At 32.2% G+C, this 10643-nt stretch overlaps 3 protein-coding genes across 4 annotated transcripts; 2 read left to right on the top strand and 1 right to left on the bottom strand.

The window, feature by feature from the left end:
• Positions 1 to 7: 7 nt before the first annotated feature.
• Positions 8 to 5114, top strand: Kz (putative ATP-dependent RNA helicase kurz). Of its 2 annotated transcripts, XM_072018284.1 has the most exons (16): positions 8 to 244; positions 312 to 491; positions 562 to 846; positions 900 to 1505; positions 1577 to 1928; positions 2008 to 2275; positions 2534 to 2720; positions 2797 to 3029; positions 3099 to 3322; positions 3410 to 3655; positions 3733 to 3922; positions 3998 to 4138; positions 4207 to 4410; positions 4478 to 4696; positions 4760 to 4857; positions 4935 to 5114. In XM_072018284.1, exons 1-16 carry the CDS (start codon positions 170 to 172, stop codon positions 5009 to 5011), a joined length of 3585 nt encoding a protein of 1194 aa, XP_071874385.1. In that variant the 5' UTR covers positions 8 to 169; the 3' UTR covers positions 5012 to 5114. The 2 variants fall into 2 exon arrangements, with proteins under 2 accessions (XP_071874385.1, XP_071874386.1); XM_072018285.1 differs by lacking the exon at positions 8 to 244 and having other exon boundaries at positions 352 to 491; positions 578 to 846.
• LOC139995113 (thioredoxin-related transmembrane protein 2 homolog) lies at positions 5110 to 7709 on the bottom strand. The gene is made up of 6 exons (XM_072018291.1): positions 7603 to 7709; positions 6490 to 7061; positions 6223 to 6403; positions 5969 to 6155; positions 5694 to 5889; positions 5110 to 5621 (listed from the first exon to the last, which is right to left on the bottom strand). Exons 2-6 carry the CDS (start codon positions 6634 to 6636, stop codon positions 5523 to 5525), a joined length of 810 nt encoding a protein of 269 aa, XP_071874392.1. The 5' UTR covers positions 6637 to 7061; positions 7603 to 7709; the 3' UTR covers positions 5110 to 5522.
• A 70-nt stretch (positions 7710 to 7779) lies between these two features.
• On the top strand, positions 7780 to 9487 carry LOC139995112 (N(4)-(Beta-N-acetylglucosaminyl)-L-asparaginase-like). Its single transcript, XM_072018288.1, has 5 exons — positions 7780 to 7909; positions 7973 to 8129; positions 8205 to 8430; positions 8583 to 8881; positions 9148 to 9487. Exons 1-5 carry the CDS (start codon positions 7780 to 7782, stop codon positions 9398 to 9400), a joined length of 1065 nt encoding a protein of 354 aa, XP_071874389.1. The 3' UTR covers positions 9401 to 9487.
• Positions 9488 to 10643: the final 1156 nt, after the last annotated feature.

The raw sequence follows: 10643 nt of genomic DNA, 5'->3' as shown, positions 1-10643 counted from the left end.
TGCCAGATGTCATACTCTAGCTGATGCACATGGTTAAAATCAACATAACCAAAATAACAATGTGCAAATCCAAATAAAATATAAGATCAATCAATGATTACAAAAATTCAAATTTTTTGAGGAACGAAACGCATTACATTACTTACGTTTGTATTCAAGTGTATTCAAAATGGGAAAGAAAAAGTATAATTGGAAGGCAAGAAATATCGCAGAAGTTGAAATTGACAATTCTGCGACTAAAAAGGTATTTCTGTATAATATTATATCCAAAAAATAATGAATAAGATTTAATGATACTCTTCTTTGAATAGATTCCTATAGACATAAAATATCGTGAAGATAATTACGATAACTGTAACGCGCTAGTTCTCCCAAATGAGAAAAGAAAAACAAAGAGTAAAGTTAAAAAAGTCACTACTACACGGTTATTATCCAAGAAACGTAGAAAACAATTAGAGAAAATTATAGAAAAGAAGAAGAAAAAGTTACATGTAAGTTATAATGTAGAATTAATTTTTTCTCTTTGGATATTCATTTTGCATATATTCTAACCTTTAACAGAGGACTGAACTTTTAGAAGAATTGGGGAAAGTTCAAGCACCGCAGGAAGAACTGAAGCAATATATATCTTTGACCAGTGTACAAACTAAAGGACTGAAACGTCACTTTAGAGAAATGGAATTACCTGTTAAGGAATATACGGTCAAATCAAATAATGAAAATGAGGACGACATGTCAGAAGTACCTGTAAATGCTATTAAAGGTAGCAAGAAGAGAAGGATGGCAATTTTGAACGAACAAAAATTACAGGATGCTGTTTCAGATCCAAACATCATTGGATTTGATGTAAGTTAATGATATTAAAAGCTAATGTAAAAACTAATGATTATTTATTATAGGAACCTAGCAATAGTGAATCTGAATCTAATTCTGAGGACAATGAAGACAGAGAGGAGAAAGATGCAGCAGAAACTTCAGAAGAAAATGAAAATATTCCAAACAAAGAAGATAATATTGTAGAGAATAATATAACAAAAAGTACTGTGGAAGAACAGGAAAAGCCAATTGAAAACCAAACCACTATAAGTAAAGAATTGTTAAAACCACAGCAGCCAATAGAAAGAACGCCTGCCACGTTTGTAATACTGGAAAGGAAACCAGAAATCCAAGCAGCTAGATTAAAGTTGCCAGTGGTAGCAGAAGAACAAGCTATAATAGAAACAATTAATGAAAATCCTGTCGTAATAATCACTGGTGAAACGGGAAGTGGTAAAACAACTCAAGTACCCCAATTTCTCTATGAAGCTGGCTATGCTCGAGAAAAGATAATTGGAATAACAGAACCTAGAAGAGTAGCAGCTATATCTATGAGCAAACGCGTCGCTGAAGAAATGAATCTCACTGAAAAAGAAGTTTCTTATTTGATTCGTTTTGAGGGGAATGTTACATCAGAGACAAAAGTTAAATTTATGACTGATGGCGTATTATTAAAAGAAATACAGAGCGTACGTAATCATCTAGGTAAATTAAACGAAATACTTTGAGATAATCGTAATCAAGATTTTAAATATTTTAGGATTTTTTACTGACGAAATATTCGATAATCATCCTCGACGAAGCGCACGAACGTAGTGTGTATACTGATATTCTGATAGGTTTGCTGTCACGAATTGTACCACTTCGAAATAAAAGAAAGAATCCTCTGAAGCTCGTGATCATGTCAGCCACTTTACGCGTGGAGGAATTTGTAGAAAATAGTAAATTGTTCAAAACGAAACCGCCAGTATTAACAGTGGAATCGAGACAATTTCCTGTTACGATACATTTTAATAAAAGGACAAGCATCAATTACGTTTCTGATGCTGTAAAGAAAGCCATAAAGATACATACTCGCCTTCCCGATGGTGGAATCTTAATATTTTTAACAGGTATATATTTTATCAACCAGGGATTATTTCTAAAGCTTATAATGTTGTTGTTTTAAAAATGTATATCGTTAAAATTTAGGGCAACGGGAAGTAAATTACGTAGTAAGTAAATTACGGAAAGCTTTTTCCATGAAGAATAAAAAGGAAATTGTAAACAAGATGAAAGAACCACAGAAGACTAATGATTCTTCCAGGAAAGAGGATGATATAAAAAACAGTGATAATGAGGACAAGAGTGATAATAGTGATGACGATGATAATGATGATTTTCGTTGCAAGGAAGCTATTCGTTACAACAAATTACGACAAAAGAAGAAAGTTCAATTACCAAATATTAACCTGGATGAGTACGTAAGAAAATATAATAGTAATTCTTCCAGTTTCTTTATAATTAGATACGGATATTTTTGGTAAATTTTCCAAGGTTCCAAAAATCTACAAAATGCACATAATGTATAAAAATATACAAAATATCCAAAGTAAAGTACTTATTATGTAGTAGATAAAACAAATTTTTATTTAGGTTACATTTCTTTATATATTTATAAAAATATGTAATTGAATAAATATCCGCAGTTTAATTAGAATTATGTATCAATTTCTAGTTACTCTGTGATTCCTACTGATGACACTCACGAAGATTTAATTGACGCAGAAGATGACGAAGAAATACAATTAGACGAGGATGAAGATGAAGATGACGACGTAATTGACTTAAAAGTTTGTGCAAATGCACAACCATTGTGGGTTTTACCATTATATTCTCTGCTTCAGAATCACAAACAAGCAAGGGTAATTAAGAAATTTTGAGAATAATTCACAAAAAGGGCAAGTGGGGAAGATAGTATTAAAAGTCTCTAATCCTTAGGTATTCGAGCCACCCCCAGAAGGACACCGTTTATGTGTAGTATCAACAAACGTAGCAGAAACTTCTTTAACTATACCTAACATAAAGTATGTAGTAGATTGTGGACGTTGTAAAACGAGAATGTACGATAAAGTAACTGGAGTAAGCACATACAGAATCTGCTATACTAGCAAGGCATCTGCTAATCAACGAGCAGGGAGAGCTGGTAGAACTGGTCCTGGACATTGTTACAGGTACTTATATCAATATACAATTTTAGAGTCATTGAAAGATCTAATTTCCTTATTGGATATTATTTACAGATTGTACTCTTCAGCAGTGTTCAATGATCAGTTTGAACAGTTTAGTCAATCAGAGATTCAAAGGAAACCTGTGGATGATTTACTGTTACAGATGAAAGTCATGAATATTGATAAGGTTGTTAATTTCCCATTCCCAACTCCACCGGATACTATACAATTACAAATTGCTGAAAAAAGATTGATGATTCTTGGAGCTTTACAACAACAAACTTCCGGCACAGAAGGTATTAACAACTATAATCATTTACGTTAAACCACTAATTTAATCATTATCGGTTACTTATTCTTTACTATACTTATTTTTTATTTAGGTTCCTATAGTGCCAAAGTAACGCCGCTCGGTCGCAGTATCGCTGCATTTCCAGTTGCTCCCAGTTATGGAAAGATGTTAGCTCTCTCTCATCAATATGACCTTCTGCAGTATACAGTGTGTATGGTGGCTGCACTTTCTGTTCAAGAAGTATTGATGGAATCATTCGGTATGGACGGCGATTCTCGAAATAAATGGTTGCAAATGAGACGCTTCTGGGCTGGCACCGGAAATAGCTTACTTCTTGGTAATTAGAATTTTAAAAAATTAGAATATTAAGAAATAAAGATTATATTAACGCAGTGAAATGTATTCTATACAAAGGCGATCCGATGGTCTTAATTAGGGCTGTGGGAAGTGCAGAATATGCTGGAAGTAAAGGAAGATTACTTCCCTTTTGCGAAGAGTACGGTTTACGACACAAAGCAATTGTGGAAATTCGAAAGCTCCGGCAGCAACTAACGAACGAAATTAATTTGAATATTCAGGATTTGAATCTCACTATTAACCCACAGTACGCATTGCAAAAAGTAATTGAATTACATTTTACGTTTAATAAATTCCTCTCCTACTAACAATTTTAATTTAGGATGAAACCTCCAACCGATATAGAAGCCAAATTACTCAGACAAATAGTCCTTGCAGGAATGGCTGATCAAGTTGCAAGGAAAGTGATGCCAGATGAAGTTAATGAAGATCAAGATAAGGCTAAATGGAAATATGCTTACAAGTAAGATATCAAAGACTCCTTGATCATTTAAATCATAGCCGAATATAATTATATAATCTTTTATCCAGAACCACAGATATGGAGGATCCAGTATTTATACATTCCTCATGTGTTCTTCGAAAAACCTGCCCTGAATGGGTAGTGTATCAGGAAATATACGAGACAAATAAAATGTACATGCGTGGTGTTACAACTATAGAACCCGAATGGTTACCTAAATTTGCTCCATCTCTATGTCAGCTTGGAGAACCTTTGACTGATCCACCACCAAGGTTTCTTACTCCTAACCTTACTTCTCTTTTTAATACATAAATTGCTTATATCAATGTATTTGTGTAGATATGATCCAGAAACTGGGAAGGTAATGTGCAGTATGGCAGGAACATTTGGAAGAACAGGTTGGAAGTTACCAGTAATGGATGTGGAGTACCCACTATCCGTAGATGGAGTTAAATGGTTTGCATGTTTCCTTTTAGAAGGAAGAGTGTGTCCAAAATTGAAACAGTTCGTTCCTTCATTGTTATCGACTCCCCAAAGTATTAACAAGACATGGGCTAAGTAAGATTTTAAATACATGAAGCTACTCGACATTGAATTAATAATTTTATATGATTATTTTAGATTAATACCACGAACACAGGAAATGACGCAGTTATTGCTGACCCGCGGGATTATGTCAAGAGGACAATTACTAGAAACTTGGAAAGAAGATAAAAATTGTAAATACATGTTTTATAGCATGTACATAGCTATAGGGTCGAAGTAAATACTAAAAATGATTCATTATTAATTTCAGTCCTTCTGTCTGCTTATCAAAAATGGTTACCAGAATCAGCTCATGGACACGTTATGCTCATTTGGCCACCTGTATGACAAATTTGGTATCTGATTCTGTATTCACGAATTGTATGTATATTTTACATACCCGAATTTTGTAATATACAATTATTTAATACAGTGATATATTTCAACAACATATATTTATTCAATGAAACTGTAATGTCGCATACGATCTAGATTAACTAGATTAACTAGATTAACTAGAAGCTCTGTTTTGGTTTTTCATGAATTCATACACGTGGCACTTTATGTATCATTCCATTTCAATGATTGTAATAACAACTACTCGCTTTTAATAAATTACTATCTTATACCTACATTAATATCCGATATCCACTAACAGAACACAATGGTGCATAAAATGCGTACAATGATAGAAAGTATAATGAATATTTACAAATCTTTTGCAGTTTTGCTATAAATGAAAATTTGCGCGTGACACTAAACGTCCATTATTCTACACAATAGAAGTAATTTTCATTTGAAATCATCGGCAGTGCTATGACATCAGTAATTCAACAAACATTTGAAAATGTTAATTAGGTCATTCTGCTTTTACTGCTTTCTTCTCTCTCCTTTTAATCGGATTTTTTTTACAATCTCTGTAAACATTGTTCAGATCGAAAACTGCCTTTATATTATCCTAAAAAAGCAACTATTTTTGTTTGATACATACTTTAATGTTTTCAACTATAAGAAACCCTATCATACATACCAATGAAAAAAGAAATTTAACTAGTTTGCCCTTATGATCTGCGTATGGACGTCTTTCTACTTCTTTCCCTTCCTTAAATAAAATTAGGGTGGGAAGCTGTTTGCTAGTGCTAGCATCGCTTATGTGGTACTTCACTGCAGCATCTGGATACCTCCCTATATCTACTTTTCCGAATTTCAAATTTTCCAAAGCGTATCTACAAATCCACTAAATATTACTTTTAATGAAAGATTGTTTAATGATAAATAGTGCATAAATAATCAATCATTACGAACTCTGCCGAAAGCTCGGAGAATATAGGTGCAAAGTTGACGCAAGCTGGGTTCCATGCTGTGTAAAACGCAACTAACCAAACGATTCTTGTGTCACGGTGCAATTCCTCCTGCAATCCGTTTGCACCTCGTAAATACGTTACTTCCTCTGGACCTTGGTATGTTGGTTCAGGAAATACTAGACCGCATACTGTAATTATTAAATCATGTAATAACATTCATTTGAAGAATAACTATAATATCAAGTCAACACATACAGATGAATACAGTAGCAAATATTATCCCCATACGTATATCTGCGTAAAACCAAAGAATCAGATTGGTAACTTTAGTATATACAAAGCTGGATGATAAGTAGCTTATCATAGTTACACTTCCAGTTTTCCTTGTTCTTATCATTATGACTATTATAAGAAAAAACAGAATCTCTGTCTCTTTCTGAAACAAGAATATATCTAGTATAAAATATATATTCTATACTCATAGCATAATAAACTGTTTGTCTTCATATTTAAATGACTTACCCCATTAAATTCGCACTCAGCTTGTGTTTGATATACATAGTTACACACAAATGGAACACGTTTGAAGACAATATATGAGGAACTGAGTAAAATGTTTATAAAATAATAAGGCTTCAACAGAAGTCGCAAGTCTCTTATTAAAGACATTTTTTCTCTTTAAATGATTTGTGTATAGGTTATGTTTGCTGATTAGGATAACAGCAGCTCCAAGTTTCGTGGAAAGATACTTTTATCCTATTTTATTATATGTAGAACGAGTTTCAATTAATTTATAAAGATATTCTGAATAATTTGTTATAATTCAATTTTTTCCTTGATGATAATAGACGAGGCAACAATTACAATTTGCTCATGTCAACGAACCCTTCCATGTTTAGATGAACTCCAAAATATTATCAAGACTGTTTCATATAATTTCCTTATCGAATACAATACAAAATTATGAGAAGAACGAGTATAAACGAAGCATGATCTCACTTTAAGGAATTAAATGGTAAATTAGCGACATAAGTAATTCGGCTGTCTCATTGGTCGACAAATTATAATAATACAAATTAAGCGAAATAAGTCGTCTAGAATTTCCCTATTGTCTAATTAAATTATTTTAATGTGTGATATTACATTTTCCAATTATTTTTTTCATAATAATTTTTCTCAATAATCAATTCTCATAATAATTATTAGTAACAGCATTTGAAAGAAATTAAATTGTTTTTCTAAACTACTACTATTTAATATAAGTAACTCCTTATTATTAATTTTCCATTAATCTTTTGTAATTAGTATGATTTAGATAAGTCATGTTAATAATGAAAATAAATAAATTAATTAATAATCGTATTTGATAAATTTCTATGCAACGGACGAAACAATATTACATAGGAAAATGCATTATAGATAAGGTACGACTTACGATTAATCATACCACATTCATTGGACTCAATATCTCAAAATTTTCCATAAGAGGGGATAAAGTTTTATATTTTAATGTAATATAGTGTAATACGCACATATAGACACGTATATGCCTACATTTCTAGAACGATCTAAATAATTATTACATAAATTTGCATGAGAATGATCCATCTATTATGTTTACAATAAGTCTAACACAGTTCAATAACATTTGAAGATTATTAACACTCTGTTCTTGAGAAGCATTATGTTAAAACAATATAAATGTACATAGCCTGACATCAGAGAGATATATCCCCACTTTTTCTCTGAACAAAGATCATCTACTCTCAAATACTCCATACTTATCAATTGCTTTTGAACTAAACGTCAAATATGAAGTCCTTATTGATCGTATATTTGACTGCATACGTTTGGTTAACATTTTGTCACAAAGTTTCAGCCTCTAATAAGAGTATTCCTCTGGTAGTTATTACCTGGGATTATAAGGATGCTACACAAAAAGGTAACTACACATTTCTGTATTTAAAAAGATAGGAACAATATTATAATGATAATTTCTTTTCAGCATGGAATGTTTTGAACAATGAGAGAAGGAGTGCCTTGGATGCAATAGAAGAAAGTTGCAGTGTCTGTGAAGAGCAAAGATGCAGGAAAACTGTAGGGTATGGAGGCAGTCCAGATGAATCTGGAGAAACAACTCTGGATGCTCTAATCATGGATGGGTATATTTTTCATTCATTTACATATATATTCTAAGCAAAATATTGCTTCTAATTGAATTATTTACCAAAAAATAGAGTAACAATGGATGTGGGTGGTGTAGGACTATTAAGAAATGTGAAAAATGCCATTTCAGTTGCTCGTAAGGTTTTAGAAAACACCAAACATTCTTTGCTTGGTGGAGAACTAGCTACAAAATTCGCTGTAGAGATGGGATTCAAAGAAGAACCTTTACAGACAGAAGAATCAAAGAAAATGTGGTTGGATTGGAAATCAAACAACTGTCAACCCAATTATTGGAAGGTATACCAATAATCTTCCATCTAGGAAAGAGTCCAAGAAAAGAATATTTCTTGTCAGAAAAGAAGAACCAAAGAAGCTGAAAATAAATCTCATACACATATATTTGTATTATATATAAATGTCCGCCTAAAATCATATATTTACTTTTTCAGAACGTAGTTCCCGACCCAAAAAAGTCTTGTGGCCCATATCGTGTAGCGAATATCATGGACGACAATGTGGAGGAGCATGAATCACATGTGAACGAAGAAAACCACGATACGATCGGAGTTGTAGCTATAGATTTGAATGGACATATAGCAGCAGGTACATCGACAAATGGAGCTAGAAATAAAATCCCTGGCCGCATTGGGGATTCCCCCATAGCTGGTGCAGGCGCATATGCTGATCAAAAGGTTGGTGCGGCAGCTGGAACCGGTGAAGGAGATATAATGATGCGTTTTTTGCCAAGGTAAGAAGGTTACTCAATGAACTATCATAATTAGGTATTTATGTATTTTTAATAAAAATATATAGAATATATAATAGAAAAAATACTAAATAATTAAAAGATCTAAAGTGAAGTGTTCACTATGATATTTAATAGATTGATAAATTTAGTTTCCATCTCTTTAGTTACGTTCATAAAGATATATAATTGTGGGAACATCCACAGTCTAATCAAGATGTACTCTTGTTCAATTATTTGCAATTTTCAATCTGAGAATATTTTTTTAGTTTCCTGGCTGTAGAGGAAATGCGCCGTGGCGCGACTCCAACTGAAGCTGCCACCACAGCAATTAAAAGGATTGCCGAACATTATCCTACATTTACCGGTGCCGTAATTGCAATAAACAAAGATGGAGAATACGGAGCTGCGTGCAACGGAATCACACGCTTCCAATATTACGTAGCTAACCCTGAATTAGGACAAGCGATGATGCGTTTTGTTAATTGCATAGATGCCAAATACGAAGTCTTTAAAGTCTAGAAACGACCGATCGTTTCCTTGCAATTTCTTTCAATTTCTGATACTTGTGTTTATTAGGAAGCATATTCCATGAATGAAATAAAAGTTGAAGAATCGATATTTATCGCTCAACTCTTTCGACAGATATCACAATACAACTGCGTCACCTTCGTCAACATGCAATAGGAAACCTAGAAGATGGAACCCCGCTGGGGGTTACCATCCACATGCTATATTTTATTTATTTCTATTTATTTTATTTTTTTATTTTTTTATTCTTTTATTCTCTAAGCTACAACATTTTACCAAATGTCCTTCTGGACAAATTGTAAAAATTTAATAAAACAAATAAAAAAAAAAAAAAACCTTCGTCAACAAATGCCGCAGCGGTACTGCCGTCTATCGGAAAGTGCCGTAAGTATTTTGAAGTTGAATCTTGTTAAGTCATGTGATCAGAACTGCAATTCTAGTTTTTGATTCTTTCTTTAAATAATATTTATTTTAGATAATACAGATAACAATATATTATAATATATTCTTATATAATATAAGTATAATATATACATAACAAGATTCAACTTCAAAATACTTACGGCACTTTCCGATAGACGGCAGTACCGCTGCGGCATTTGTTGACGAAGGTTTTTTTTTTTTATTTGTTTTAATAAATTTTTACAATTTGTCCAGAAGGACATTTGGTAAAATGTTGTAGCTTAGAGAATAAAAGAATAAAAAAATAAAAAAATAAAATAAATTCAAACTGTTTATTATATTTTTATTACAGTGAATGATCAAATAATTATTATTATTTAAATTGTAAACAAATATTGTCTAAAGAAATCATCCTCTTCCGAGAATAAAGAGAATTAAGTCTAAGAGGATTAAAATCTTTAATGTTCCAATTTGAAGTAATTCAATATCTTAAAATGTCTTAAATACGTCACTTCCAATATCTTAGATAAGTCAGAATGTTGTGAATCGACACTTTATTTAAAATAAATTATCATTAATTATAAGTCTTAACTGGTTATAACGAGTTTAAATGAAAGATTCTCCTTTATCAATTGGTCATAGGTCACGGTATGTTTACATGACCAATTCTACACTGGTTTTAGTCAGTTTTAGGTCATGAATGTTCAGATCTCTAGCTGTGATGAATGAAAAAATTGTATAAGCCTTCGATTATAAGTTGCAATAATAATAACGCAATTTCATAAAGAGAGATCAGGGACAACATCGTTTTAAAAATATTATACAGTCTTTT

Source organism: Bombus fervidus, chromosome 15, assembly GCF_041682495.2.
Source record: "Bombus fervidus isolate BK054 chromosome 15, iyBomFerv1, whole genome shotgun sequence".
NCBI classification, from domain to species: domain Eukaryota; kingdom Metazoa; phylum Arthropoda; class Insecta; order Hymenoptera; family Apidae; genus Bombus; species Bombus fervidus.
Note: the sequence above shows the minus strand (reverse complement) of the source record. Positions and strands in the feature narration are given on the sequence as shown.

Bases quoted from the DNA above. Each gene is read 5' to 3' on its own strand.
- LOC139995112 (XM_072018288.1), top strand. From the start codon at position 7,780: ATGAAGTCCTTATTGATCGTATATTTGACTGCATACGTTTGGTTAACA. The intron at 7,910-7,972 runs GTAACTACACAT...ATTTCTTTTCAG, and splicing joins TAAGGATGCTACACAAAAAG to CATGGAATGTTTTGAACAAT. The intron at 8,882-9,147 runs GTAAGAAGGTTA...ATATTTTTTTAG, and splicing joins ATGATGCGTTTTTTGCCAAG to TTTCCTGGCTGTAGAGGAAA.
- LOC139995113 (XM_072018291.1), bottom strand. From the start codon at position 6,636: ATGTCTTTAATAAGAGACTTGCGACTTCTGTTGAAGCCTTATTATTTT. The intron at 6,156-6,222 runs GTATGTGTTGAC...TAATAATTACAG, and splicing joins ATTTGCTACTGTATTCATCT to TATGCGGTCTAGTATTTCCT. The intron at 5,890-5,968 runs GTTCGTAATGAT...GTGGATTTGTAG, and splicing joins TTCTCCGAGCTTTCGGCAGA to ATACGCTTTGGAAAATTTGA.
- Kz (XM_072018284.1), top strand. From the start codon at position 170: ATGGGAAAGAAAAAGTATAATTGGAAGGCAAGAAATATCGCAGAAGTT. The intron at 492-561 runs GTAAGTTATAAT...AACCTTTAACAG, and splicing joins AGAAGAAGAAAAAGTTACAT to AGGACTGAACTTTTAGAAGA. The intron at 1,506-1,576 runs GTACGTAATCAT...TAAATATTTTAG, and splicing joins TATTAAAAGAAATACAGAGC to GATTTTTTACTGACGAAATA.